The sequence below is a fragment of the Brachyhypopomus gauderio genome, chromosome 1, assembly GCF_052324685.1.
Source record: "Brachyhypopomus gauderio isolate BG-103 chromosome 1, BGAUD_0.2, whole genome shotgun sequence".
In the NCBI taxonomy this organism is placed as follows: Eukaryota; Metazoa; Chordata; class Actinopteri; order Gymnotiformes; family Hypopomidae; genus Brachyhypopomus; species Brachyhypopomus gauderio.
In genome coordinates, this window is record NC_135211.1 from 23,580,426 (window position 1) to 23,607,620 (window position 27,195).

A 27,195-nucleotide genomic window follows, 5' to 3' on the forward strand; every position below is an offset into this window, starting at 1 on the left:
TGTGTTTCAAAAGAGGTGCTGTGACATAAAATATAGCTTAATATATGCTTCAGGGATCAACGCATGTGACCCTTCCTAATAAAGGCAACAAGGCTTTTCCCTAGAGCTTGAAAATGTAGATCATAGATTTAAATGAATATACCACAAAAATACATGATGTATTTTTAAGTCATTTTTTTCCACATGTGCCTTCTATTATGTGGAAATAGCACAAAAAAGGTAGGACAAACTATATACAAGCAAGTATTAAAAAAGGGAGGAATTGAAAAGGTCATAAAGGTCACTGTGTGCTGGTTTTACTGTTTGGAATACTAATAAGGCTTTTTAAGGGCTTCAAGGTTTTTAAGCACTCAGTAGTTAATAAATAAAAGTTTATATTTCTTATATTTTGACTTGTTCATTTAGAACAATACATCTGAAAGGTGTTTCTCTGAAGAACTGGAATGCTGTCTGACGTTAGCCAGATTGAAATGTGACTAACCATACTACAAATAATAATAATGTAGCTATGAACATGCCCTAATGCATCCACACAAACTGTCATACACTGGTAGAGTAGGCAATGTAGCCTACAGTTCAGATAGAAGCAGTTAGCTAACTAGCTTACAGCATGTCACACAAAGACTCTAACAGCCCCAGGGGTAATTCCTTCTGTACTGGACAAGGTCTATTTCGAAGGATGACATCAAAGCTGTGGGGAGGCTGGGCAGGCTAGTGGGTTGATGGCTAGATGTTAAACACATCGCCCTGACATGCCCCCAAGTGAACTGACACAGTTGTGGTTGGTAGCAGTTTCCATCATTATATAGTTATATGACCCAAAACGTGTAGCCACTAGTATCACCACTGTTAAACATATAAGACAGGCAGCTAGCCTGAGAATGTGTGAAATAAGCACAGCTATGTTATTGAACTTACACTAGTCTCGATCTCATTGAGTTTCAGCGTGGGATGCAAATCCCTGTAGACATCATGGAAAGGAGGCACCTAGGGAAAGCAAAGAGGAGGTTATTAATGAAATTTATGCTTCTGAGGGTCCTACAATTGCCTTCTACACATCTCCATCCGGCTGGTGCACACCATTCAGGCATCAATGATACAAAATGGAGAAAATATATATATATTGCACATACAGAAAATGATGCATTTCATATCCTATGCAGCACCACAAGCCATTATCATAAGCTGTGCAAATGATAAGCTCCATGGCCAAAACAAAACACACTCGTGATCGCCATCGCAGCGCTAGCTGGCAGAGGATGAGGGGCATTTCACACATGTCACACGCAAAGAACGAAGGATGAAACACACAAGACTGCAGAACACACAATGCACGCGCAATATGGAGGATGTAACACGGGACACATGGACGGAGAACTTGATACGCAGAAATGAGGGGCACCAAAATCAGGCCGGAGATAAATGTAAACAGCAGAGACCGTGAGAGCTGCCTTAAGGAGAACAATGAGGATAAAACAAACGGTCGCCTTAAGGAGCTAGAGAAGCTTTTTCTCACCACACCATCTAACATCGAACATGCCTCTAAACCAGAGAGAGGAGAGAGAGGCAGACTTCAGGTTTCAGCACAGGGTTTGTTTGAGCCCGTTGGGCCTAACGAGAGGCCAAAACGGAGGCCTGGAAAAGCAGACGCGTGGCATTGGGCCTGCGGCTGTGGGTGGGACCCGAAGCCTGCCTCTCTAATCCACTCCAGTCTCTCTTACTTGCGGGTATAGCTTTGTCATGGGAGAGGAGCGGCCAACCATTCTGGTTACCATGCCGATTAGGTGTTCGCCCTCCGTTACCTGGGAGCAAACAGACCGTCATTTGTCGAGTGAATTTGAGGCTGATGTGATCAGCTGGGCAGGTTTGGGATGTCCATGTGTAAGAATACCTCCCAATGAGCCATCTGATCTGGGGTCAGTTTTTTTTTTTTACTTATCGATGTGTTCACACTCAATATAAAATAAAAGGCAAATTAAACTAGACCAGGTTTCTGATGTTATTTGCCTTTAGGTGTATGAAAGTAGCCAAAAACAATTATGTGTGCGTTTGTCTGCTCGTTTCTAAGCACAGGCGTTTCTTCAAGGCTTTTTGACTTCGGATAAACTTTTAAACTTTAATTTGAAGAGGGTAACCATACAAGGACGTTTGGGGGGGTTTGTGGGAAGACAGTGATAGCAGAGATGGCACATGTATTGAGTACGAGTGAAGCACGGACTGAAACACAGTGTATGGTCACAGTGAACACATACTAAATGTCCTGTTGGACTGGCCACACTGGTACACCCAAGGTCCCCTGCCTGAGTCAGAACATTAGCAGCGATCCGTGCCGCGGTGCTGTGAGAGGCGTTGTGCATTAGCGGTGACAGGTATAAGCGGGGATAAGCGGCACCTACCTGCTGGTCGAGGTACTCAAGGTTCCTCTGGAGCTGCAGGTCTAAAATGTCCTCCTGGTATATACAGCAACGGCAGCAGCAGAGATGCCAGTCAGTTCCAGCCAGAAGCAACACACAGCAGACACCCCCCCCCCCCCCCCCCCCCACACACACACACACACACAAACAGGCACAGTGAGACATCGAAAAACATCATATATATAGACCAAGAAATTGACAGAATTTGAGGCAGAGACGTAGACGGACACAAAGTCCATAAACAGAATGGGTCAAAGAAAGAGGGAAATAGGAAAGGACAGATACCAAAGACAGTTAACAGGACACATACAAAACCACACACACACACACACACACACACACACACACACACACACAATATCACTTGTTCCTCAATCACCCTTCATCAGCAAAGCCACTTCATCTGACAAACGTGCACTTGCAACAAGCCATGCGTGTGCGGATGAGCTTGTGCCTACATGCATCGTAAACGTACGCTACTGTGTGACTGTTAGGATGCACCGCATTAGCGGGACGTACCATTTTACCATGTACAGAGGGGGAGGCTGGGTAATTGTAGTACATGCTTTGGCTCAAAGACCGACGATCGCCAGCAAAATCATACTGAAAGAGTGAGAAACACAAGAAAAAAGGTCAGAAATATTCTTTTCTAAAAAAGGAAGTGCTGCTGAACCTGCGAGGACTGGAGACACCTTGGACCAGTGCGGAGGGAGAACCCCGTACCTTGGGGGAACTAAGGGACCTCCGTATGCCGTAAGCCGAGGGGTCGGCGTAGAGCCCCTCCTCGCGGATCCGGCCCACGGGCCTGTCGAAGCGGGTGCTGGACGAGCGCGCGGGCGAGATGAAGTTGTGGGGGAGGGGTGAGTACGGGCCTGCCGAGGAGGAGGAGGGCGAGCGGGGCACGGAGCGCGAGCGCGGCTGCAGGGACAGCCTCCGCATGGAGCCCTGAGCGGAGTCCAGCTGGGCGTAGTAGGCGGCGTTGGGTCCGGCCGGAGGGCCCATCGCCCAGTGGGGCTCGCGGGGCGGCTCTCGGGAAGGCCCGTAGAGGGCGCCGTCACGCAGCGACCGCCGCTTCTCCTCCGCCGTCCAGCGCGGGGGCGCCCGGTCGTACGCGGCCGACATGGAGCAGATGCTGTCGGGCCGGACGCCAGGGGGGTAGAGGGGGTACTCCTCCACATACAGGGGCCCGCCGTACACGCCGTAGTAGTCCGCCGACACGCCTCGGTTCACCGTGTAGTACCGCGATGGACTGTAGGGGGAGACAGAGAAGCAGGACAGGCAGACATGCTGATCACTATAGCGGTTAAGTCAGACCTTCCTTCTGTGAAACTAGGGCTGCATGATATATTTGTTCATTATCGTCACAGCATTGACTGTACATATCGGCCGCAATTAGAAAACAAGCTTTCCAATAAATCTCAATGTAATTTATTGCTGTGATCGTTGTGACCAAACCCAAATGTTCCTCATGAGGGTTTTGTCGAGTCATCACAATCAAATTGATTCAACAAACAATTTTACCATAAATCTTTAAGCCACAGTCCCACAGGACATGGGAGGTTCACCAACGTAGATCTGATAACACTAGGTATGCCATAATTACAGCGAACATAAATATCAGCGCTACAGTCTCTGTCACAACGCCAACATACTTGCACTGCTGTCATCACACCCCACCAATTACATGAGACGTGCCCACAACATTTCTAACGGTGCTAAGGCCTTCCTGAAGCTCCGCCCATCCTACGTTGTACCCCCCCCCACTCCCTTTTTGTCCCGCCCCCTCACCTGTGCAGGTCCTCCTGGGTGGCCACGCCCCGCCTCTGGTTGACCCACTGCTGGAGCTGGGTCATGGAGCTCTTCCTCTGGGCGAGCCTCTCGGGGGCCGTGCGGGGAACGAACCCCCTGCGCAGCACCGTGTTCTCCTGCAGGTCGGGCTGCACCTCCCGCACCTCCCGCACGTTCTCCTGGGAGGTGTAGCTGGGTCCATTGGACACCCCGTAGGTGCCCCATCCGTTGGGGTGGTGGGGGGGGTGGCGGTCCTAGCCTGTCCCCCATCCGGCCGTTCGTATCTGGGGGCAGCGGGGTGGTGGGGGTGGACGTCTCCACCCCGTTGACCCCGTGATTGGTGGGTTCCAGATGCTCATGTCTCGGAGCGGCGGTGTCTGGGTGGGACTGGGCCCCGGATCCCGTGATGTTGACCTGGTCCTCCGTAAGGCATGGCTCCGAGTTCTTCCTGTATAACCCATGAGGACAGGAAGAGCAGGTCTGGGTGAAGATGACATCACCACAGATTGCAGGTGCCTCACCACCTTTAGAACTAAGTTAAGCATTTAAAACATAAATAGATGCTGCTTACATTATTATACAGAGAGAACAGATTTTATATAGAGGTGTGGTCTGTAGACTTGTGTGTGTGTGCGTGTGAGGGGATGTGTGTTGGTGTGTGTGTGTGTGTGATACTGTCTTCATGTGTGTTTGTGTGCGTGTGTTTTTGTCTGAGTGTTCATGTGTGTATGTGTGGGAGCATGTGTGTGTGTGAGGGCGTGTGTTCATGTTTTTGTTTGTGTGTGTATGTGTGAGGGCGTGTGTGTTCATGTCTGTGTGTGTGTGAGAGTGTGTGAGAGCGTGTGTTCGTGTTTTTGTCTGAGTGTTTGTGTGTGTATGTGTGGGAGTGTGTTTGTTCGTGTGTGTGTGTGTGTGTGTGTGTGTGTGTGTGTGTGTGTGTGGGCGTATGTTTGTGTTTTTGTCTGAGTGTTTGTGTGTGTATGTGTGGGAACATGTGTGTTCATGTGTGTGTGTATGAGTGGGAGTGTGTGTGTGTGAGAGGGCGTGTGTGTTTGTGTGTGTGTGTGAGGGTGTGTGTGTGAGGGCGTGTGTGTCTGTGTGTGTGTGTGAGGGCGTGTGTGTTCGTGTCTGTGTGTGTTTGTGTGAGGACGTGTGTGTTTGTGTGCGTGTGTGTTCGTGTCTGTGTGTGTGTGAGAGGGCGTGTGTGTCTGTGTGTGTGTGTGTGAGGGTGTGTGTGTTCATGTGTGTGTGTGTGTGTGTGTGAGGGTGTGTGTGTTCATGTGTGTGTGTGTGTGTGTGTGTGTGTGAGGGTGTGTGTGTGAGGGCGTGTGTGTCTACCCAGTTGGCGGTGAGACGTGGACCCTGGCGGCCTCGTTCATGGCTTTGATCCAGTCCTGCTGCTCCTCCACTCTCTCCGCGCTGAAGTAGTACGTGCGAGTCCCTGCGTGCTCCACCTGCAAACAGAATGCAGCTCTGCCCTTAGGGTCTCTGCCTTCCTCCCCCTCCTCTTCCTCTTTATCAAACCACACCTGCAAGAAAGAGAGAAAGGGAGTCGTTACTTTTCAAAATACCTTCACCATGAACACCACAAAAGACAAAACCCAGACAACATGTAAGCTTTTGTGTTCATGCCACATCATGAATATCCAAAACAAATCCAGGTATATTATATAAATCCTGTATGAAACTCTTAAAACTAGTTAGTAAACATTCCTGCCACTCACCAAGCACACTAAATACAGCATGTACACACTAAGCAGTTTGTGTCATGCAATGAATCAAGAATTCCTCAACTACCCTGTTATCAGTCCGTATCTACAATGCAAGTACGTGAGTCTGGTCTTCTCTTGAAACATGTCAACATGCAGATAACAAAGAGGAGTGGAAGAAGATGACACACTCAAATACCTACGAGAAAGAGTTCATTTCTACACAGGCACTGTGGAGACCAGCTCCCTCAGGGGTCCCTCAGTGGTATGGATGGTGAGGATAAGAAGGAAGAGAATGATGGTGAGGAGAACTGGTTCAGACATGGTGCTCAGCTAGTCAGCTACAGGGTTAGGTGTGGTCTGGAAGGTTATAAAAAACACTGAACACTGTCAACTATCTTCATTCAGCCATTACTGCTATGTTACTGGAGTTAATTTCCTGGAAGAGGAGGTAGTTAATAGCTTTGTGGCATTGTTGTAAGGCATTGTTAATCAACATTAGTACTGATAAAAATAGATTAATCTAGAACAACCCTCTGTTTTAAATTATTTAATATTTATGGCGTTGTGAATTACAGAATGTGTGTGGGTTCCACATACTTTTTGTAATATCTTGTAGATTAATGACTTAATCAAAGCACAGACTTTGTTTCATTCACTCACACACACACACACACACACACACACACACACACACACACACACACACACACACACACACACACACACACACACACACACTGCTCAGTCACGGTACACTGCAGCTCAAAGACTGAACCACATGGGGGCAACAAAGACACTGAGAGAGAAGCCATCTTGTACGCAGGCATTGTTTTATCAAGGAGCCCCCAAAAGGTTTATCATCTAACCTCTTCCTGAAATATCTGTGCACTGATATACGAGCGGGACATACCCCAGGCTTTAGCGCGACTCTATCATGTCCACAGACATAAATTCACTGAGATACAGTGTTTCTTTTTTTATACGCTACCAGATAACATATCAAAAGTTTATCTTGCATGGGATACTTTATAATCATATCAGCAAGGTGTGTTCTCATACTTGAACATCACATCATTGGTCTCGTTCCTGTACAGCTTCTGTCCCTGCCATGTCTCTACGCCAGGTGCACACTCTGTCCCAACACCGCCCATGAATCTGCCAAAAATGACATGACCTCAGTTTTGCTGAGTTTCCAGAACATTCTGCATTGAGGCGAAACAACACATCCCCGCAAATCTGCTCCTGCGCTGGTAAGGTGTTTCTCCGCACCAGTTTTATTGCATGTAGTAAACCGGTCAGCGTGAGACGTGACTAAGCCATTGATTTATCTAATCACGGCTACTGTAATGCGGTCCGTTCATCACGAGCAAGACACCCCAATAAGCGCAGTTAGTCACCTGTAGGTGTGCCAGCGATATCTTATATACACAATGAATCACGAGCTTCTGTAATGACCACACGAGGGTGTGGCCTTATCATGTTTACTGCACAAGAGAAGCTTCTGAAAGCATTAGATTTTTTTTTTTGTTTGTTTTTTGAGATGGGAAAGGTCAATCTAGATGATCGTGATTCTCTGAATGGACTGAACAACACTATTAGCATCAGCTCAAATGAGCAGAACACAGCTGTTTGATATAACAAATCTAAATCAACACTGAAGGCAGATGGGGGCGAGCCTACGGACAGAAGCCTCGCGGGCGAACTCGGCAGACCGAAGAATGGCCTGCCGAGAAACAGAGGGGCTCTTCTCTGGTACGTTCTCTGGTAAGAACTTTGGCTGAACTCAAGATAACTCCCAATCATCCAGTGGAACTGAAACGTTTACATAAACAAACAAACAAAACGGCATTTAATACCCACATCTCCCAACGCATTTCACCCTTCGACGCCGCCTGATCCGCAAAGCTACTTATTTCCGGTGCATATCTCTGGAGCAGCTCACAGAATGTGCTGTGCGAGTTTGCCGCCTTCTGTTATGATCTGCCCGAAACGGTAGAGGCCACAGGGTCAAGACAAAAGCCACCTGAAGTGCTTGCATTTCACACAGCTGCTCCGCTTACAGAGACCAGAGAAAAACTGGTCACACGTGAAACCAGCACTCCACATCGCGTTTGTCCCGAACCCCTTTCAAACTACAGCGCCTGTTCCCAGAGAAGCTGTCTTCTTCTCCCTACACACGTAGCCTCTCCCTTTTGAAAATGTCAAACGCTCCCCTAACCGCTGGTTCATTTCAGGGCCTTGGGAAACTGAGATGCCATTCCGTGCCTGAATTCACTGGGATATTGTTGCCGCACGACTCCCTGCAGGTACACCTCGTGGTTGATCTTCTGGAAACGTGAGACCTCCTTTCTCCTCACTCACATGCATCACACATTACTTACTAGGAACACCGACGTTAGCATAACAGCTTTCACGCACAAGTAGGACAGCTTGTGCCAGGAAGCACATATCATTAGAGGTTGGTGGCAAAAGCTTAAGAGGATTCATATGAAAAAATGTTCTAATGTGTTATGAGGTCAACTGTTCCAACAAATCCAGCAATCACAAGTTGCAAGTGGGGAACCATCTAGAAGACATGGGAACCATCTAGAAGAAAGCAACCGGCAACTTCGTTTGTCACCCCCTCATTTAGAGTTGATATATATTTACTGTGCTCTATCATCTCAGCTGTGTCTAACACAAGGACTTCCAGCACAACTTCTTCTCCTGCTACCACTGGCCAGAGCAAAATGGGTGACTCACAAGAGCCATTAACACAGTCAGTGGCCGTCTTGCTATCTGTCTTAAACTGTTCTATATTTAGACAGGGCTTAATGATAACCTCAATCAAACACTCACCACCAGCCTGTGAAGAGAAACTGCCTGTATGAAACGGCCCAGGCTCGTGAGAGGCGAGGGTCTTTTCTCACGAGCCTGCACTCAATCTCTTCCACTAGTATCGGTGGGCCAGGTCCCCACAGCCATCTGATGGGGATCATAGTCTGATAGGCATCTAAGCCAACTCGAAGGCAAAACATCTTTAGCCTGGACATGCTGTGCACAGTTTACATTGGCGAGTGGAAGACGGCTTATAACCGCGACTCGGGAAGATCGTTATGAGATCCATTACACACCCGCTGCTTTCCCCCACTGTACACAGTCGAACATTATACTGACTTTGTGTAATTTGCCACCTGATGCAACCAATGGCAACAAACTCCAGCGTAGGGGGGCACAGCGTCTCACCGGCAGGACAAGAGTGGGTTCTAGAGCCGTGCCCGTGGTAACCCGAGTCTCGCCTGTTGGTTTCTGCAGTCCTCCTTCGCTCGTATGAGAGTGCTGCTTAGGGGGGGGTGTGGCCTCGGCGACCTCTAGGCACGCATCAGATAGCCGTTCACCAGAGGGGGGTGAAGTGAAACCAGTTGGGTTTTCTCAACAGTAGACCTGAAATGAGCAGGGTCTTTGTGTGCGAAGGGATGAAGATGAGGCGGCGGTGACATTTATGGCGCTGCACTATAGCGGACGACACGATGATTCATGTCCGCTGAGTCATTTGTTATGCTTTAAGGGCAAAGTCCTTCAAGAAGCTTTCAGCCCAGCGTGGGACTAAGAATACCAGGAAAAACAGCCACTATGGATCAAGAGGTTATCGAAAGAGACAGCATTTTAAAACAATGTGCCTTTCTGAAGTCCCCGATTCCCTGAAGTGTTACTGTGGAGTCTGGCCAGTGACCTCTAATCAATCCCCAGGCCAGTTCCAGGTCAGGCGTGTTTTACATGTGCAGGACGATGGGCCCTTTACCAGATCTCTAGATGCTTCTCCTCACACCTGCTGTGTTGTACAGACAAGAGCATTCACAAACTAGATCAGACCAGAGCTAGATCAGATCAGTGTAGAGCAGAAGAAAAACATTTGGCACTTGAGCACTGTGGCAATGCTGACACCATGTTGATCATGAGGTCATGATAGCAGCGACCCTGTTCATCCTGCCAACTGACCCTGCCCACTTTTCAACCTAGCCCACCATTGGCCCCACCCACATCACCTTTCCATCACCCTCCGTGGACCCCTCCCAAATCTTTGTGGACTCGCTTCCACCTCCATCTCTGAAAGTTCCTCTCTCCACCCAGGCAGATCTATTTTTTCAGCCAGCCCTGTGTGGGAAACACACAGTAGCCTCCTCGTTTGACTCTGATGCTTCCTGATAAGAGCTGGAGCCAGAGGCAGGCAGGCCGACCCACAGAACCACCGTAGACACGCCAGGGGACACAGGAGAATCTTCACCCATCCACCAAACGTCACACAGCCTGTAGAGCTAATCTTCTCCGGTGAGCACAACATATAACATGACCAGTAACACAGGTGAAGATGCACACACACAACTCTCTCTCTCTCTTTCTCTCTCTCAAACTCATACTGCAAAGCAATGAGATGCTAGCCACAGTCTGCAGGAGCACTCACCGCTGTGTTGTCAAACCAGACGTCCTCATGAACCCATGCGGCAACCAGGACGAGACTGGGTAATTACTGATTGCTGCAAGAAATAATAACTAGGCGTCCGCAAGGGAAGTGCGAACATGTGTGTGTGTGTGTGTGCGTGTGTGCACGCCGTCTCGCTCTCCGTCCACCGCGCATGCGCTCACCCTCCCACACACTGCGTAGCCTTCTGCTGTCAGTGTGTTCTCAGGGAGCACGGGGTCCCAGTTCCACACTGAGTAAACACACAACACCGCCGATAACAGCGACGCTTCCCTCCCACACACGGGCCAAGGTGTCCTGCAAACAGTAGCCCTGGGACACCGGACCCAAGCAGCCGGGTAAAGTACAGGCAGGGCAGCCAGCAGGACAAACAGCCTTCCTGCCTGTTTGACACATCCTAGATCTGTGCACACATTCTAGGATCCACTAATCAAACAACGTAAAGTAATCAGGGAAGAGACGGGAGACTGAAAGTGAGACGGCTGGCTCTGCCAGTAACCTCTCTTCACAATATTAAATCAGTTTTCAAAATCTGTAGCATTTCCTGCCACAGGCGTGTCAGTGTGAGTCACTGAGCGAGCTGTTTCATGGAGGGGTGAGACTGGATGCGCAGGTGGAGCTGGTGATGATGGAGGGGAAGGTGGAGCTGGGTGATGATGGAGGGGAATGGTGAGACCGGGCCACCCCAAGCTCTCCACGTTACTGCCCAGAACCCTGAGCAGACTCCCTCATGCGGGTGCCGTAGACCCCCTCCAAGATCATGACGGACACAACCCAGGTGCAACTGATCTCTTATCAGCATGAATTCTGACACTCTGGGAACTGTCCTGTGTTTCGGGATCTGTGACTATAAAATATCCAAATGAGGTATGAGATTCCTCGTCTGTCCTTCCTTAACACACCCATCAGCATACTGACCATGGGACCCGCCAACTGGTCACAGCATGAGGGTCATTACCAACAGAGCATGACGCAGCCCTGCCAGTAACATATAGGTTGTCCAATAGTGCTTTGAACATATCGGAGGACGTTTCACGGTCACAGTACGTAGTGACAGAATAACAATGTGTGGTGTGTCCGTGTTGGGCAATTTGACTGCAGTGAAGTGTGTGTGTGTGTGTGTGTGTGTGTGTGTGTGTGTGTGTGTGTGTGTGTGTGTTTGGGGGGGGGGGTGCCTGGGGGAAGGGCAGCCCCGGCTTCTAATGCAGTCTTACTGCAGTTATGCAACCTCTCTTCATCAATATTCAAGCAGAGCTATTCTGAGGCAGAGGATGGGGTTCCTGCATGTGTGTGTGTGTGTGTGTGTGTGTGTGTGTGTGTGTGTGTGTGTGTGTGTGTGTGTGTGTGTGTGTTAGTTAATGTGTGTGCATGTGTATGTGTAATTTTTAGAGCCTTGTTACAGAACGAAGAAGACAGAAACAGAGAGAATAAGAGAGAAAAAAGAAATAAAAGAAAGAAAACGAACCCGAGCTCACAGCCGCCCCTCCGGCAAGCCGCCCGCGCTGTGTGTGCCCCTGTGGACTCGTCCTGAACCAGAGAGGCAGCACACACACTCTACAGACTCCACCACCACCCAGTCTGGGAAGGGAAACACTCCTCCATCCAGATCTCAACTCTACCCAAAACACCAGTGATGAGTCTGAAGTGGGAAAGGCTTACCGCTCTGTTTGACTAGCACTAAACGCATATGGTTCACACCCACAGCGACAAACTCCAAGGGGACTTCAGACACAGGAATATCAGCAAATATCCTGGCTATTCACAAACGGTCATCTCGGCCCTGCCAGCCCGGGGCTGTCCTCTGGTGGTGGACTGTGATTGGCCGGTAGTAGACAGCCAGGCCCAAAGGCGTGAACATCAGTAGGCGGGGCCTGTGAGGGCGGAACAGGAGGTAGGTGCACGGTGCCAGAGGTGTTGCTGGTGTGGTTGTGATGGCAACCCAAGACGCAGAACTGTTGTCAAAGCAGGACTGCAGCCAATATATCAGACACCCCCCCAAACCACACACACACATTTTCCAGTTAATTCTTAACCTTGCGCAATGACAAGTCAGGAAAATGACAGCGGAGTGTGATCACGTGATTCTAGTGTAATAGCAAGTCATATACGGAAAACACTCGCGCGTTATGGTGTTGTGATTTCACCCAGTGTGATTAGGATTTTATAGCACTTAACACAATTCAACCTGTCTCTCCATGGTATAATGTACATATTAGCACAAAACCAAAAAATTTTAGATTTTTTTAGCATTACAAGCACCAGGGTGGTGTTTTTAGGAGACATATAACTGATGTCAGTCTACTTTCAGAGAGACAGCCAACGGCATTAAACAGGTTTTACTGAGGCCCGCAGCCCCCATCTGCCCCCTTAAAAACTGAGGTCAAAGGTCATCACCTCTAACCTTCTTCCGAGCCTATGGGCAAACTGCTTGGTGGCGGTTGGAAAACCGCCAGAGTTCTTGGGAATCGCGGCAGTCCAACGCCACGTAACTACGGAGGAGCGGTGACTCGCTGACGGCTCGTGCCGTCTCCTCCCATGCCCACGGGGCATCCCCACGGCGACGTGGCAAATACCGCAGGCGGCACCATGCACGCCAAACACACCCTCGCGTTCTCCACCCACCGGGCACCTGGCTACACACCTGGAGTCTCGGACGACACACCCCCACCCACGCTAGCCGCTGGACTCTTCGACGAGGCTGTTGTTTCGCTGAAGGCCATCTGTGTGATTTACAGCCTGACATCGCAACCCTACACAAGTGTGGTGAAGACCCCCGGCCAGGGTGGGGTGCAGGTGGCGTTCACGGCGTCCACACGTTAATCCTCGTGCATCTCATCCAGTCCTGTGCAACGCTGCGAATGTCAGCGTTGATCGCGTGCCACAAGGGCGCTTTTTAGCGGCTAATTAAGAAGGCCTTAGTGTTGGAACAGCATAAACACTGAGACGCGCACCGCAGGGCGACTTCAGGATCAGTACTGGGAAACACTACACTACACACAACACCATGACGGAAGGGTTTCCAGCAGACATAAGCAAAACAACTTCCATCTAAACCCTCTGTTGCTGTAATGCAGGTAACGCGTTTATCTACAGTAAACCCAGGTAAACAAACCACTTTTGCCAAAACATGTATGAAAGGAGATGCAGTCAGAGTCCAGATTATCCAATCAGGCTGCATATCTGAGTACCACCCACAGCCAAACCCTTTGAGATAAGGAGGAAACAGAATGTGATAATGCACTCAATCTTCACACCCCTTCACACACTTCACAAATACACACAGACTTCGTATTAGTCTCTCTTTCTCTCTCTCTCTCACTCTCTCTCTCTCTCTCTCACACACACACACACACACACACACACACACACACACACACACACACACACACACAATTACTATATACTATACTATAAATACACTGACAAGTACTGTGGTTTTGTCAAGATTCCAGTAACTGTGTTCAACACCCATTATTTTAGATACAGACCACACACTGTTCTCACCTCTCACAGCTCAGTGCTGCCCTCCCCCCCCAGTATTCACCTCCTACTCCACCACACCTCCACACTGACAGAGACCCAATCCAGATGCGCGCACACACACACACACACACACACACACACACACACACACACACACACACACACATACATACACAGACCCCCGCGTTCACTCACCTTAAAGGCAAACTTACGACTGATGTTATCCAAATTCTGGACCGGGCTGATCTTAAAGCTCAGCAGAGGAAGACTGCCCAACACCACTTCTTCTTTCTCGTCTGGACAGGGCAAAAAACAGAAGACCAAAAACGAGAGGTCAGGACCATAGAAATATTCCTCCACAAGTGCAGCGAGGGGAAAGACACTCCACACCCCGGGGACCTCAGAACACTTGCCGTTAGTAAAAACACAGTCCACAGTCCCTGATTGCCGAGAAGCACAACTCCGCAACTCTTCAGAGGATGGGAGGTGTAACGGAAAAACCCCGGAGAAGCAGCAGGTGAAGACCGATGTAAACATCCATTTTAGTCTCACGGTGCCGCGCTAACCGGCACAACCCTTACACACGCTCTGACGAAGCAACAGTACGGAGTGTCAGATAGCAAGGAGAGAGAGGGAGTGAATGAGAGAGAGAGAGAGGGGGAGGGAGGGAGAGAGAGAGGGAGGGGAGGAGGGAATGCATGGGGCACTTTGGCTGTCTAAATAATGGAGCACGCTGTTAATTTTTAAATGGGAGTGTGAGTGTGGCGGGCAGGAGGGTTCGATGTTCTCAGCTGTTCTCTCCCTCGCCACCGCTGTGCTGCCACTACCAAGACCGCCGTGGAAATGGTGCCCCTCTAACAACTGAGCGTCAGAGAGAAAGAGAGAGAGAAAATATCAGTCCTCTGACTAAGTGTTATAGGAATTCTGGCTCTCAGCCAACTGTACTGTACCTGCTCTAGCCAAAATTCATACTCAGTCACACACAGGTGAGTGTAAACAGAAACGCCCAGCAAGCGCACACAAATACACACACACGCAAATTCAGAGACAGAGAACTGTCTGAGCAACTTAACAGTAAGAGCAACTTAACAGTAAATGTATTTTCTATGTAATCTCTGAATAAATAACATCATTTATACATAATCCCTACACAAACAAATTTACACCCACCATAAAATTCATATTCATAGTTCATAACAGAAAGAAAAATGAACAATAAATCAGACACAAAATCAATACAAACTCCAGTCCAGAGAAAAAAAAAGTTAGTAGTCTACAGCTACCTAAGAAAATCATCTTCAAATGTCAGTTACAACATAACAGCAACCTGTTGATTTTGCTTGAGCGGATCACACCCTCAAGGACTCAAGGTCTCTTTTCTGGGAACTACAATACACACTTTTACACCCACATTCCCCAGATTACAGGCCCCACGACACACACCGACATGTCGTCACATGCAGTTCATCCACCTGGTACTTAGACACATACGCAGACATCCCCACGCACACCGTCTCCGGCTCACTCCACAGTGTCTGACAGCTATAGCAGTCAGTGTAGTGATGGCGCTTTAATGAAGTGTAGAAACCATCCCTTCTTACAACATGCAACTTCCAAAATGTCAATACAATCTGATCTGATCTGTTTCTTTTAGGAATCAGCTCATGACTCGTGCTTTCAAACTGACCTGTGATCAGCTGTGTGGCGTTTCTCCTGAAAGCTGAGATTTGGAAGTTATTTGGAAGTTTAAAAGAGGAATGTGGACTGAGATCAAACACAATATCCAGGAGCTGGAGTGACCTGGTCAAAACAGGGCAAACTGGCTTCTTTGGAAAAGCAGTCAAACTTGCTCAGTTCTGACAGACATGCAGAGAGATTTGTTCAGCTGCTCCTTCTTTCTGAGCCATTTCATCTCATATTAACAATTCTCTCTCTCTCTCTCTCTCTCTTCCCCTCTCTCTCCCTTTCTTTCTCTCTCTCTCCCTCTCCATTTCTCTCTCTCTCCCCCTCTCTCTTCCTCCCCCCCATCTCTCTCTCTCCCCTCCCCTCCCCCCTCTCTCATAGCTGGCATGCAGCTCTGATATCTCCAGCAACAACAACACTACCCATTTATCTTTGCTTTCTCTTCACTGGAACGGCGAGCCATTAAATCCCCCTGCGTCCCCGTCTCTCACAGCTCGGATGGGGGACATGGAAACGGGTGTCAAGGCAACGCTGGGTGTTCCGCCTCCGCCCGCCTCTCCAGCCGGAAACTAGGGTGGCGGCGGGAGACGGCAAGGCCGGCAGCCAAGCTCAACGTTTCGCCGAGTTTGACTGCGAATTAATGAGCGGTGTGCAGTAGGATGCCATGGAGCTGAGGAGAGGGAGAAAGGCCCAGCGTCATGGAGCCAGAGACCTGGTCCAGCCAGGGTGAGCATGGCGTGGGGTTGTGGAACAAAACAACGGCCTCGAGGCACGGAGCCTGAGGCCTGTGGGAGTGGCTGGAGAGCGAAGCAGAGCAGCGGGTTTGAAAGACACCAGGCCTCTCACTGTGAAGCCCAACGCAGGATGGGGTGGTGTGGAGAACGGAGGGTCAGGTGGGGCAGTCTGATCTATGAGACAGAGAGAGGTCTGATATATGCGAAAGAGAGGGTTCTGATATATGTGACAGAGAGGGGTCTGATTCATGAAGAGAGGGGTCTGATGTTCATGACAGAGAGGGGTCTTACCTCCACGAAAGAGAAAGTTTTGTCCCTTAATATCATATTCATAATATAACATGATATATACTATTGGTTACTTGTTACCAGAGTGGCCAATCAGAATTAGGTTACCATGGCAATAAATATTCACCTCTGGCAGTTTGAGTCCAAGCCAGGCCAGATGGGTTGTACACGCTGCTCCCGTATGGACACACACACACACACACACACACACACCCTTACGCAAACACGCAGACACACACTACCTGCGTGCAAAGCTCGGGGTCACACTGTGCTGACATGTTAACCAAGGTGCACTCTCGCTCATACACACACACACACACACACACACACACACACACACACACACACACACAAACAAAGTGAGAGGGGCGCAGCACATTTCTGAACATGCTGAACCAAGCCTGACCCCCGCTGTACAAGCCCACTCATGCATGCGAGCGAGTGCAGTCAGGGGTCAGGCCCTCTCCCCGCCGCACAAGCCAGGATCAAACACACGGGATTCCTCCCATGGGGAACCACAGGTGTGCCAAGCGTAGTTCAAACAGTGAGTAGTGGAGGTGCCAGGCCCTTAGAGACACAGGGAACCCCAAACATGGCAGGTCCTCCAAGCAGTGGGAAAACTTCAGACAAATGGCCAAACACAGGTGCAGCGGAGGGATGTGGGAGCGATGGGCTGCTGGGTGTTGTGGTATTGGTTTAGATGTTGGGTATCAAAGCAGCTGTAATCCCCACGTCCTCCACAGATCCCCTCCCACAGGCTCAGACTCTCCGCTCCCGTCCACCAGTTTGAGCGGACTGCCCTCGTCCCCGAGCATCTGACACACACCTTGTTGATCCAGGCGACACCCGAGCCGGTGTGGGTTTCTTCTTTCATAGTCTCATTGTTAGTGAGGTAGGCAGGTAGGTGAAGGATCTTGCCTACGGGACCACATGGGAGATGTTCTGGTTGGGACTCGAGCCCCAAACCTACAGTACCAAAGTATTGTTTGTGAGACATGCAGTCAGCTTTATATTGGACTGTCTTACTGAACACTTCTGGACCAATCAGAATGAAGGATCTGCCTTGGCAAAGGCATTAAATACGTGTCTGATTGTATTGCCAGGTATTGCTATGGCAGCAATGAAGTTAGGAAACTTGCAGCTTTAGAAGCCCGTGGTCATTAAGTGGTTCCTCCCAGAACCTCAGAAGCCCTTCGCTTGAACAGCTGGTGAAGAACCTCCGTCTGAAACGTCCTGCATCATAGTTGATGAAGGACCTCTGTCTGAAATGTCCTGCATCACAGTTGATGAAGGACCTCTGTCTGAAATGTCCTGCATCACAGCTGATGAAGGACCACTGTCTGAAATGTCCTGCATCACAGCTGATGAAGACCACTGTCTGAAATGTCCTGCATCACAGCTGATGAAGACCTCTGTCTGAAATGTCCTGCATCACAGCTGATGAAGACCTCTGTCTGAAATGTCCTGCATCACAGCTGGTGAAGGACCACTGTCTGAAACGTCCTGCATCACAGCTGATGAAGACCACTGTCTGAAATGTCCTGCATCACAGCTGATGAAGACCTCTGTCTGAAATGTCCTGCATCACAGCTGATGAAGACCTCTGTCTGAAATGTCCTGCATCACAGCTGATGAAGGACCACTGTCTGAAATGTCCTGCATCACAGCTGATGAAGACCACTGTCTGAAATGTCCTGCATCACAGCTGATGAAGAGCTCTGTCTGAAATGTCCTGCATCACAGCTGATGAAGGACCTCTGTCTGAAATGTCCTGCATCACAGCTGATGAAGACCTCTGTCTGAAATGTCCTGCATCACAGCTGATGAAGACCTCTGTCTGAAATGTCCTGCATCACAGCTGATGAAGACCTCTGTCTGAAATGTCCTGCATCACAGCTGATGAAGACCTCTGTCTGAAATGTCCTGCATCACAGCTGATGAAGACCTCTGTCTGAAATGTCCTGCATCACAGCTGATGAAGGACCACTGTCTGAAATGTCCTGCATCACAGCTGATGAAGACCACTGTCTGAAATGTCCTGCATCACAGCTGATGAAGACCTCTGTCTGAAATGTCCTGCATCACAGCTGGTGAAGGACCACTGTCTGAAATGTCCTGCATCACAGTTGATGAAGGACCTCTGTCTGAAATGTGGGCAGTCATGGCCTAGCGGTTAGGGAACTGGTCTTGTGACCAGAGGGTCGCAGGTTCGATCCCCAGACCTGAGGCCATGACTGAGGTGCCCCTGAGCAAGGCCCTTAACCCTCAATTGCTCACTTGTATAAAAAAAAAATTGAGATAAAAAAAATGTAAGTCGCTCTGGATAAGGGCGTCTGCCAAATGCCATAAATGTAAATGTAAAATGTCCTGCATCACAGCTGATGAAGACCACTGTCTGAAATGTCCTGCATCACAGCTGGTGAAGACCTCTGTCTGGTGAAGACCTCTGTCTGGTGAAGGACCTCTGTCTGAAATGTCCTGCATCACAGTTGATGAAGGACCTCTGTCTGAAATGTCCTGCATCACAGCTGATGAAGACCACTGTCTGAAATGTCCTGCATCACAGCTGGTGAAGACCTCTGTCTGAAATGTCCTGCATCACAACTGGTGAAGGACCTCTGTCTGAAATGTCCTGCATCACAGCTGGTGAAGGACCACTGTCTGAAATGTCCTGCATCACAGTTGATGAAGGACCTCTGTCTGAAATGTCCTGCATCACAGCTGATGAAGACCACTGTCTGAAATGTCCTGCATCACAGCTGGTGAAGACCTCTGTCTGAAATGTCCTGCATCACAACTGGTGAAGGACCTCTGTCTGAAATGTCCTGCATCACAGCTGGTGAAGGACCACTGTCTGAAATGTCCTGCATCACAGTTGATGAAGACCACTGTCTGAAATGTCCTGCATCACAACTGGTGAAGGACCTCTGTCTGAAATGTCCTGCATCACAGCTGGTGAAGGACCACTGTCTGAAATGTCCTGCATCACAGTTGATGAAGGACCTCTGTCTGAAATGTCCTGCATCACAGCTGATGAAGACCACTGTCTGAAATGTCCTGCATCACAGCTGGTGAAGACCTCTGTCTGAAATGTCCTGCATCACAGCTGGTGAAGGACCACTGTCTGAAATGTCCTGCATCACAGTTGATGAAGGACCTCTGTCTGAAATGTCCTGCATCACAGCTGATGAAGACCACTGTCTGAAATGTCCTGCATCACAGCTGGTGAAGACCTCTGTCTGAAATGTCCTGCATCACAGCTGGTGAAGGACCTCTGTCTGAAATGTCCTGCATCACAGTTGATGAAGGACCTCTGTCTGAAATGTCCTGCATCACAGCTGATGAAGACCACTGTCTGAAATGTCCTGCATCACAGCTGGTGAAGACCTCTGTCTGAAATGTCCTGCATCACAGCTGGTGAAGGACCTCTGTCTGAAATGTCCTGCATCACAGCTGGTGAAGACCACTGTCTGAAATGTCCTGCATCACAGCTGGTGAAGAACCTCTGTCTGAAATGTCCTGCATCACAGCTGGTGAAGGACCTCTGTCTGAAATGTCCTGCATCACAGCTGATGAAGGACCTCTGTCTGAAATGTCCTGCATCACAGCTGGTGAAGGACCTCTGTCTGAAATGTCCTGCATCACAGCTGATGAAGGACCTCTGTCTGAAACCTCTTTAATGAAAACCTTGTGTACTTCACTACAATTTTGAATTTCTCTAAATCACCATAGTTACTCACCAGGAATCTTTCTCAGCTATACACACATTCACATGTGAAGCAGTTTCCAGGTGGGTGCGAATATATAATCAGACACACACAACTTTTTTTTTTTTGTCTATTTTTTTTCTTTTTATTGTACACTCTGAGTATGCAGAGGTAAACATTCAGACTTCTAGGTATAACACAATAAACAAAACAAGACTGGTGTGAGTCTACCAGGAAGTGTAAGTCTGATCTCCTCTTCGCCCAGAGGGAGTAAGAGACACTTTTCCTATCCCTGTAACCTCAAACACTGTCATCAGTAGCAGCCACCTACACACACAAACACATGCGCACTCACACACGCACGCAAAGACACACGCACACAAACACACACACATTTCACCAGTATTGTTATGGTTTTCCACCGACTATTACTCTTCCTCATTGTTAAATCCAAGAGTAAATCCAGCTTCAGTTACTGGTTTGCCTCATGGCTTCTCAGGTGAAATCTGCACTTTGTGTGGGAAAGATATCCATGTATCCAGCAGCCTTCCTTCCCAGGGCTGGAGTTCATATCTGGTCCACACACACACACACACACACACACGTGCGCGCACACACACACGCACACACACGCACACTCAATACAAATCTTTTTTTAATGCAAAACTAACCACCATAATAACTCAATCACAATCACATTGAAATCAGTTCACCCTAAGCATGACACTTTGTACTGTAGTTTCAGTAACAGACAGTTGGTTTTTTGTTCTAGCTAAGATGAACTCAAATCACAGGATTATGTTCTGAGATAATAAAGATGGTTCCTGTGCTATCATTGTGGAACACACAGTCCCAAATAGAGAACACAGACTTGTGAACCTAGACCTGAGGCTATGAAAGAGACCCAGATGATAGAGTGAGAAAGAGGAATGGGGAAAGAAAGAGAGAGAGAGAAAGGGAGAGAAAGAAAGAGAGCACAAGAGAAGGAAAGAAAAGGGAGAGAAAGAAAGAGAGAGAAAGAAAAGAGAGAGAGAGAGAAACCTGTTGTCAGGTGATCCTGAGTGCAGGGTTACAGTGACAGTGATGGTTACCCGGGGTGACGGGGTAGGCTGGTGCACAGTCACAGTACCATGTTGATGCAGTGTTCAGAGTCACAGCCTGCAGGCCGGTATTACAACCACCTAAAGGGCTTCCTCAACATTGAGAACACCTTCACCCTGGGGCAGCACTGAGACCACCTCCACCCTGGGGCAGCACTGAAATCTCCTCCAAAATAAAATAAAATAAACTTATCAACATCGCAAGTCACCCACAAAATGTGAGGCGCTATGGAAAGGTGTCACTTGCCAAATTCAAGCAGCCAAGCCACCAGGGGTCGCTAATGAGAAAAAGCAGGAAACTAGTCCGGATGGAAGGGAGGGGTAACGGGTTTTTCGATACACAATAAGACACTATGATCTCCCTGGCAGGGCTGTGATGTTGGCATGACAATACGGATCTTGCCCCTGGTGAAACCCTCCCACAGCCCTAGGCACCACAACAAATAAAAAGGCAAACACCCTTAGCCAAGCGATACACATTAACAACGCAAACAAACAATTAGTGAAACAGCTAATCACTCCTCAGCCTTTTCCTTAAAGACAGCTTCTGCCTTAATGAATAGATGACAGGGCATATAAATGTGTCCTCGTTTGGTTCTGGACTTGGAGAACCCATTAATCTGTCCCAGGCAGACCCAGTGAAAACTACTCAGACATCCAAGGAACGGAGTCCAGCTGAAAGAGTGGCTGTCTAAAGAGGCTAAAGAGTCCTGGACAGTGTGAACGAGGGCCTTCGTCATCCTCATCACCAACTGCACTTGTCTGGGATTCATTTCTGATTAAAGTGAAGCATTTCACCTTTTCAGTTGTGCAGCTCAGAACTGACGTTCTGTCCTTAAACACTGCATTCAGCTCAGTGATGTAGAGATGCACCACAGACTTATTGCTAACCAGTGCTAACACTGTGGTGTACGTACCAGCTAGACTGTAGTATTCTATATGTATGAAGTACATATGGAGTATCTCTAGTATGTGTGCAGTATAAATGGAGTATATGTAGTATGAATGCTGCCCTGGCATGAAATCAGCCAGCAGAGGGACTAAGCACGTAGCCAGTAAAGTGCCATATCTCTTTCACCCTTATTATATAATCATGACACACAGCAATTGGGGAGAAAACAGCATGCTCTATTACAATAGCCTATCAAACACCAGAAAGACTGCAATTATGCACTCATAAACAAACGACAAAGACTTAACCATCCATCACGGCTTTTCTATGCCCATAAACTGGTTAAACAGATCTAACAGCCCAGATTAAACATGCAGCTCTCCTTTTAGACATTGAATACACACAGAAAGCCACTGTCATGAGGAAATCAGCTGATGCAGTCTTGACGTGTCAGCTTGTGACAGCGCAGCGACTGTGCACACACACTGCTGCCCAATCGTGATGGCATACACAAACTCAAGACAAATCACCAAGGCTTTCCTCCTGTGCCGTAGGACATTGGGGTGGGGGTACGGTTTATCAGCACGACCACACGCAGCTCTCCAAACATTTGCACCGACGAGCGGCGAGCATGCTTCGAGAAAGCTCTGCAGTTCAAACTCAAGTGCATTTCTGCAGAACAGTCCCGGTCAGAAAACACTGCATTCAAATGAGGACAAAAAAAGAAGTTTTCACGTTCAGGGAACTCGTAGTGATGGAATAACCAAATGCTATAGATACAGACGCTGCTGTGATGAGAATGTGGCAGGAGAAAAGACCCGTGGGCCTACCTTTGTAGTAGAAGAGGCAGCGGTCCGTCAGCACGAACCAGCGCTTGTTCCACTGTTTCACACCACTGCTGGCCTGCAGAATGAAACCATAGTCCATCAACCACAAACCAACAGAGTCAACCTCACTATGTTGAGCTGGACAGACACACTCGCTTAAGTTTGTGCTTAAGTGTGGTGGGGAGGCTGGGGTGCATCCTGGGCTACACCATGTACAGCGTACAGAAGATTTTTTGTTCCATTAAACGTTTATCAAATAAACATTTTTAGATGTTTCAGACTCATCTTAAAAATGGATTCAACTCGTTTGACTTCATGGATTCAGTTCATTTGACAGAAATAATAGAAGTACCCAATTGGGCCTTTTGTTATGACACTCAGCTGAGCTCTTGTGCATCCTCCTTCCATCAACTGAACTTGAAATGTTTTTAGCTCCTCAATGGAGTCTATCTGTTAATTTATTGGATATAATGAGTTATGTCCAAGCTTATTTGGACATAATTTGGAAAGGCACAGGTCAATATAAGGTCACAGTTCTCACAGTATGTCAGATTGAAAACCAAGCCATTAATATCTGTAGACCTGTGAGACTTCTGCCAAGGCAAAACATGGGTTAAAGATACAAGAAAAGTCTTGCAGCACTGAAAGTGCTGAAAAACGCACATTAACATACATCTAATTAGCATACATCCTACACTTCCAAATGTAAGATATGGAAGAAGTCTGTAGAAGAACCAAACAGAGTAATCAGGAATGAAGGGCAGGTAAATAAGACCTCAGTGGTCCTTGTGAATCCTTTACCCAATTAGGCTTTAATGACAAGGTGACCAGACACAAAAATCCATTCCTCACTTGCAGACACATTAGAGCCTGCTGGGAGACACCTGAACAACTCTCAGAACAATCAAACCCTACAGTCAAACTCTACAACCAAACCCTTCAGTCAAACTCTACAACCAAACCCTACAGTCAAACCCTACAAACCCTACAGTCAAACCCTACAGTCAAACACAGCAACAGCAGCCAAAACCAACAGTCAAACCATACAGTCAAAACTGTGGATGTATTTGAGTGCCCCAGCCAGAATCTGGACCTGATCCCAACAGAGCATCTCTGGAGGGAGCTGGAAATGGACATGCATGAACACTCCCCATCAAACCTTGCTGAGCTGGAACTATTGTAAGATGACTCCCAAGAAGACTCAAGTTTGTCATTGTTGGTAAAGCCACCTAAACTGAGTTGGAATATTGTTTGTAGACTAATGAGGAATAACCATGTTGGGATTAGTCTGAAATACACAAAAATGTGGAAAACTCCACGGCAAATATCAACTGAAAGCTTTTAATATGCACTGTACCATGATTTAGTCTACTTTTAGTTATTACTATTTTCAATCACATCTGACACCTTGAGATTAGCCAATACCTCTCAGTATTAGTATATATCTACTGACAGTTGAACTGTACTGATCTAGTGTGAACTGAAATGAACTGATTTGAGCTTAACCGGATTGGTCTGAACTGAACTGGATTGGTCTGAACTGGACTGAAATAGTCTGAATTGAACAGAACTGGACCTGAGGGGGAGCTGGGGGGAACGCACCTGTTTGTAGAGCCAGCCTTGCTTGGTCACCTCAGCCTTGGGGTTGCGACGCATCGAGTTTGAGCGCTTCCCGAATGTGGCGGCTTTCTTGGGCGTGCGTGAGCCCTGCTTGAAAAGCAGCAGGATGGGAGACTATATAACAATCTCGTCTGGGTGGGTAGTCTGGACGATGGGTGATTTTGAGTCACAGACCACACAGTATAGACATATTTTTGAAGTTCTAAACACGTTTCATAATCCTGCTTCTAGATTTCACCAGTATTGCATGGAGCATTTTTTTCTGGTTTTACACACCTGATGCAGCTCCCAGAGGGCTTGTTAATTAGCTAGTGAGCTGGAACATGACCATACTAAAACCTACAGTTCAGCATACTCAAGGTCAGAGGAGAAAAAATATAGTTCTAATCCTCTGGGGTCTGGAGTTTTGTGCCATTGTAATTAATCCATAAATATTGTTATCTGAAAACTGTATTATGATACTCTTTTACATAAATGGCAATCTGTTAAAGTGATGGATTGCACTGGCCCTCTGGACAAAAATTAAGGCAGGTGCTGGATTAAAATTTAAACTGAATTCTCATTTAGATTAGTTTATTCTGCAGTCTTACAATTTTTGGCACTGTATATTTTAACCTTCAAAAGATAAAAAGGTTCAAATATATTAACCTAATGTTTCTCTGTATATTTCTCTTATATTGTAAGTCTGTGTTTCTCTTCGCCCCTGAACACTGATGTAACGCGGCAGTACTGACCCGTGCGTGATTCTGGAGCTCTGGGCTGGGCTCGGATACCATGCTGACATTGTTTGCATTGCTGTTGGCCTCGCCGGTGACGCTCGTGGGTCCTCTACCACCCGCCTTGCCATTCATGTCCAAATCTGAGCTCCTGTGGTCACAAGAGTATGAGAGATGAGCCGTCTCCTCGCTGCACATCCTGTCACCCCAACTCGGACGGCTCTTGAAGCAATACGCTGAGACTCGGCATGGGAAGGGAGGGATGAGGAAAGGACACGGAGGGACTATGGGAGCAGGGCATACATGAGCACACTGGGTCACTATTTATATCCCCTTCTGGCGTAGACACATGGCCGCACCCTGGAGGCTGCAGTTTAAAAACAGGCGATGGTTTACGAAGAATGTGATTGGGAGAGGAAAGCCCAGAGGAAAGAGGGATGAGAGCTAAGGAGAGGGAGAGAGGGAGAGCTAAGGAGAGAGAGAGAGAGAGGGAGAGAGAGGGAGTAGTACAGAGAAAGTAAGAAAGAGTGGAAGTGGGAAAGAGAGGGAGATGCTGCATATGTTCACCTGCAGTCTTGGTCAGCTGTATTGATTATCCTGGCCAATCATGGCCGATCCTAGCCCTCCGCACAAGCCATTGATCCGCTGACCACACAAATTTACGACTGAACCTCCAGCGCTCACAGCCAACTCAGAGTTGTGCCTTATAATCTCCCTGCAACAAGACCTAGACTGCACAGGACAAACTCTCAACCAATAAGCACCTCCTATCAAAACACAGCTCCGGGGAACCGAGGGCATTGCACGCATCTATATGGAGTCCTCACAGACTCGTACGTTGTGAAGTCATTAAAGCAAACGATGCACCCAAGGCATTAGTACCTGAACAAGCCCAGACAGGAAACAGCGCTGAGCTAATTCGCTCGAGTTAATTTAAGTGAAGATGCAAGGAGATGTCTCTTCCCACTGGTTCCTCGTGCTGGGGCAGGAAATTAATTTCATCAGACCAATGAGGGCTTCTCTTTTGCTTGTGTCATACATTATTAATGTGCTGTCAATATAGCCCATCAGTACAGCCCTACATTGATCCGTGTCAGTGCCCAGAGCAGCACAAGAGGTGAGTGTATTGTGTCTCTGCAGACTGGACCATTCTCTTAACATCAAAGATTTATAACCATCTCCAACACCAAGAAGAACATTACAGATGTGATGCCACTTTACCCTTCATGAAAACTACAATTGTAGATATCTTGATTTTCTAGATTTTCATTAGGAAAAGACACATACACCTGTTTTGTTACATTACAGGAAACTTTATCTTTTGACACTAAGCATCATTTCTGACGTGACGTATTTTGTAAAAAAAAAAAGTTGGTACACATGGTGACTTCAGTTAGGTTTTGATGTTATATACATCAGCTTGACATGAAGAATATGTTCTGTTTAAATACCTATTTCAGCGCTATTCACCTGTTGTTAAAAATACTTTGTTAATATGAATGAAGTACAGAGATGTATTATTGCACTCATTTATTAAAAACATTTTGGGAAGGGAGTACTTAACATGCAGTATGTGTGTCAGCAAGTCCAAGAAATGACTAGGTGTCAGTTTGGCATGACTGACTCTGAAAGAGTGGTATTCATTTCTACTTGTATCTTGTATTTAGTATGAGAGAAAATAAAGCAATGCCACTGAGAATATAGTGACAGTCATGTGACAGTCATGTGACAGTACTGCATGGCTGTTCCAGATGCCTGGTCTTTTAGTAATT

General features: G+C 47.8%; 1 protein-coding gene across 1 annotated transcript in view; it reads right to left on the bottom strand.

Moving 5' to 3' along the window:
• Window positions 1–27,195, bottom strand: part of plekha6 (pleckstrin homology domain containing, family A member 6) — a 56,437-nt gene that overhangs the window by 12,987 nt on the left and 16,255 nt on the right. Inside the window, 11 exon segments of the mRNA XM_077003956.1 lie at window positions 919–987; window positions 2,397–2,450; window positions 2,934–3,017; window positions 3,138–3,663; window positions 4,203–4,450; window positions 4,452–4,650; window positions 5,541–5,656; window positions 14,052–14,152; window positions 23,091–23,163; window positions 24,690–24,794; window positions 25,442–25,574. Coding sequence (XP_076860071.1) covers window positions 919–987; window positions 2,397–2,450; window positions 2,934–3,017; window positions 3,138–3,663; window positions 4,203–4,450; window positions 4,452–4,650; window positions 5,541–5,656; window positions 14,052–14,152; window positions 23,091–23,163; window positions 24,690–24,794; window positions 25,442–25,574 — 1,708 coding nt within the window.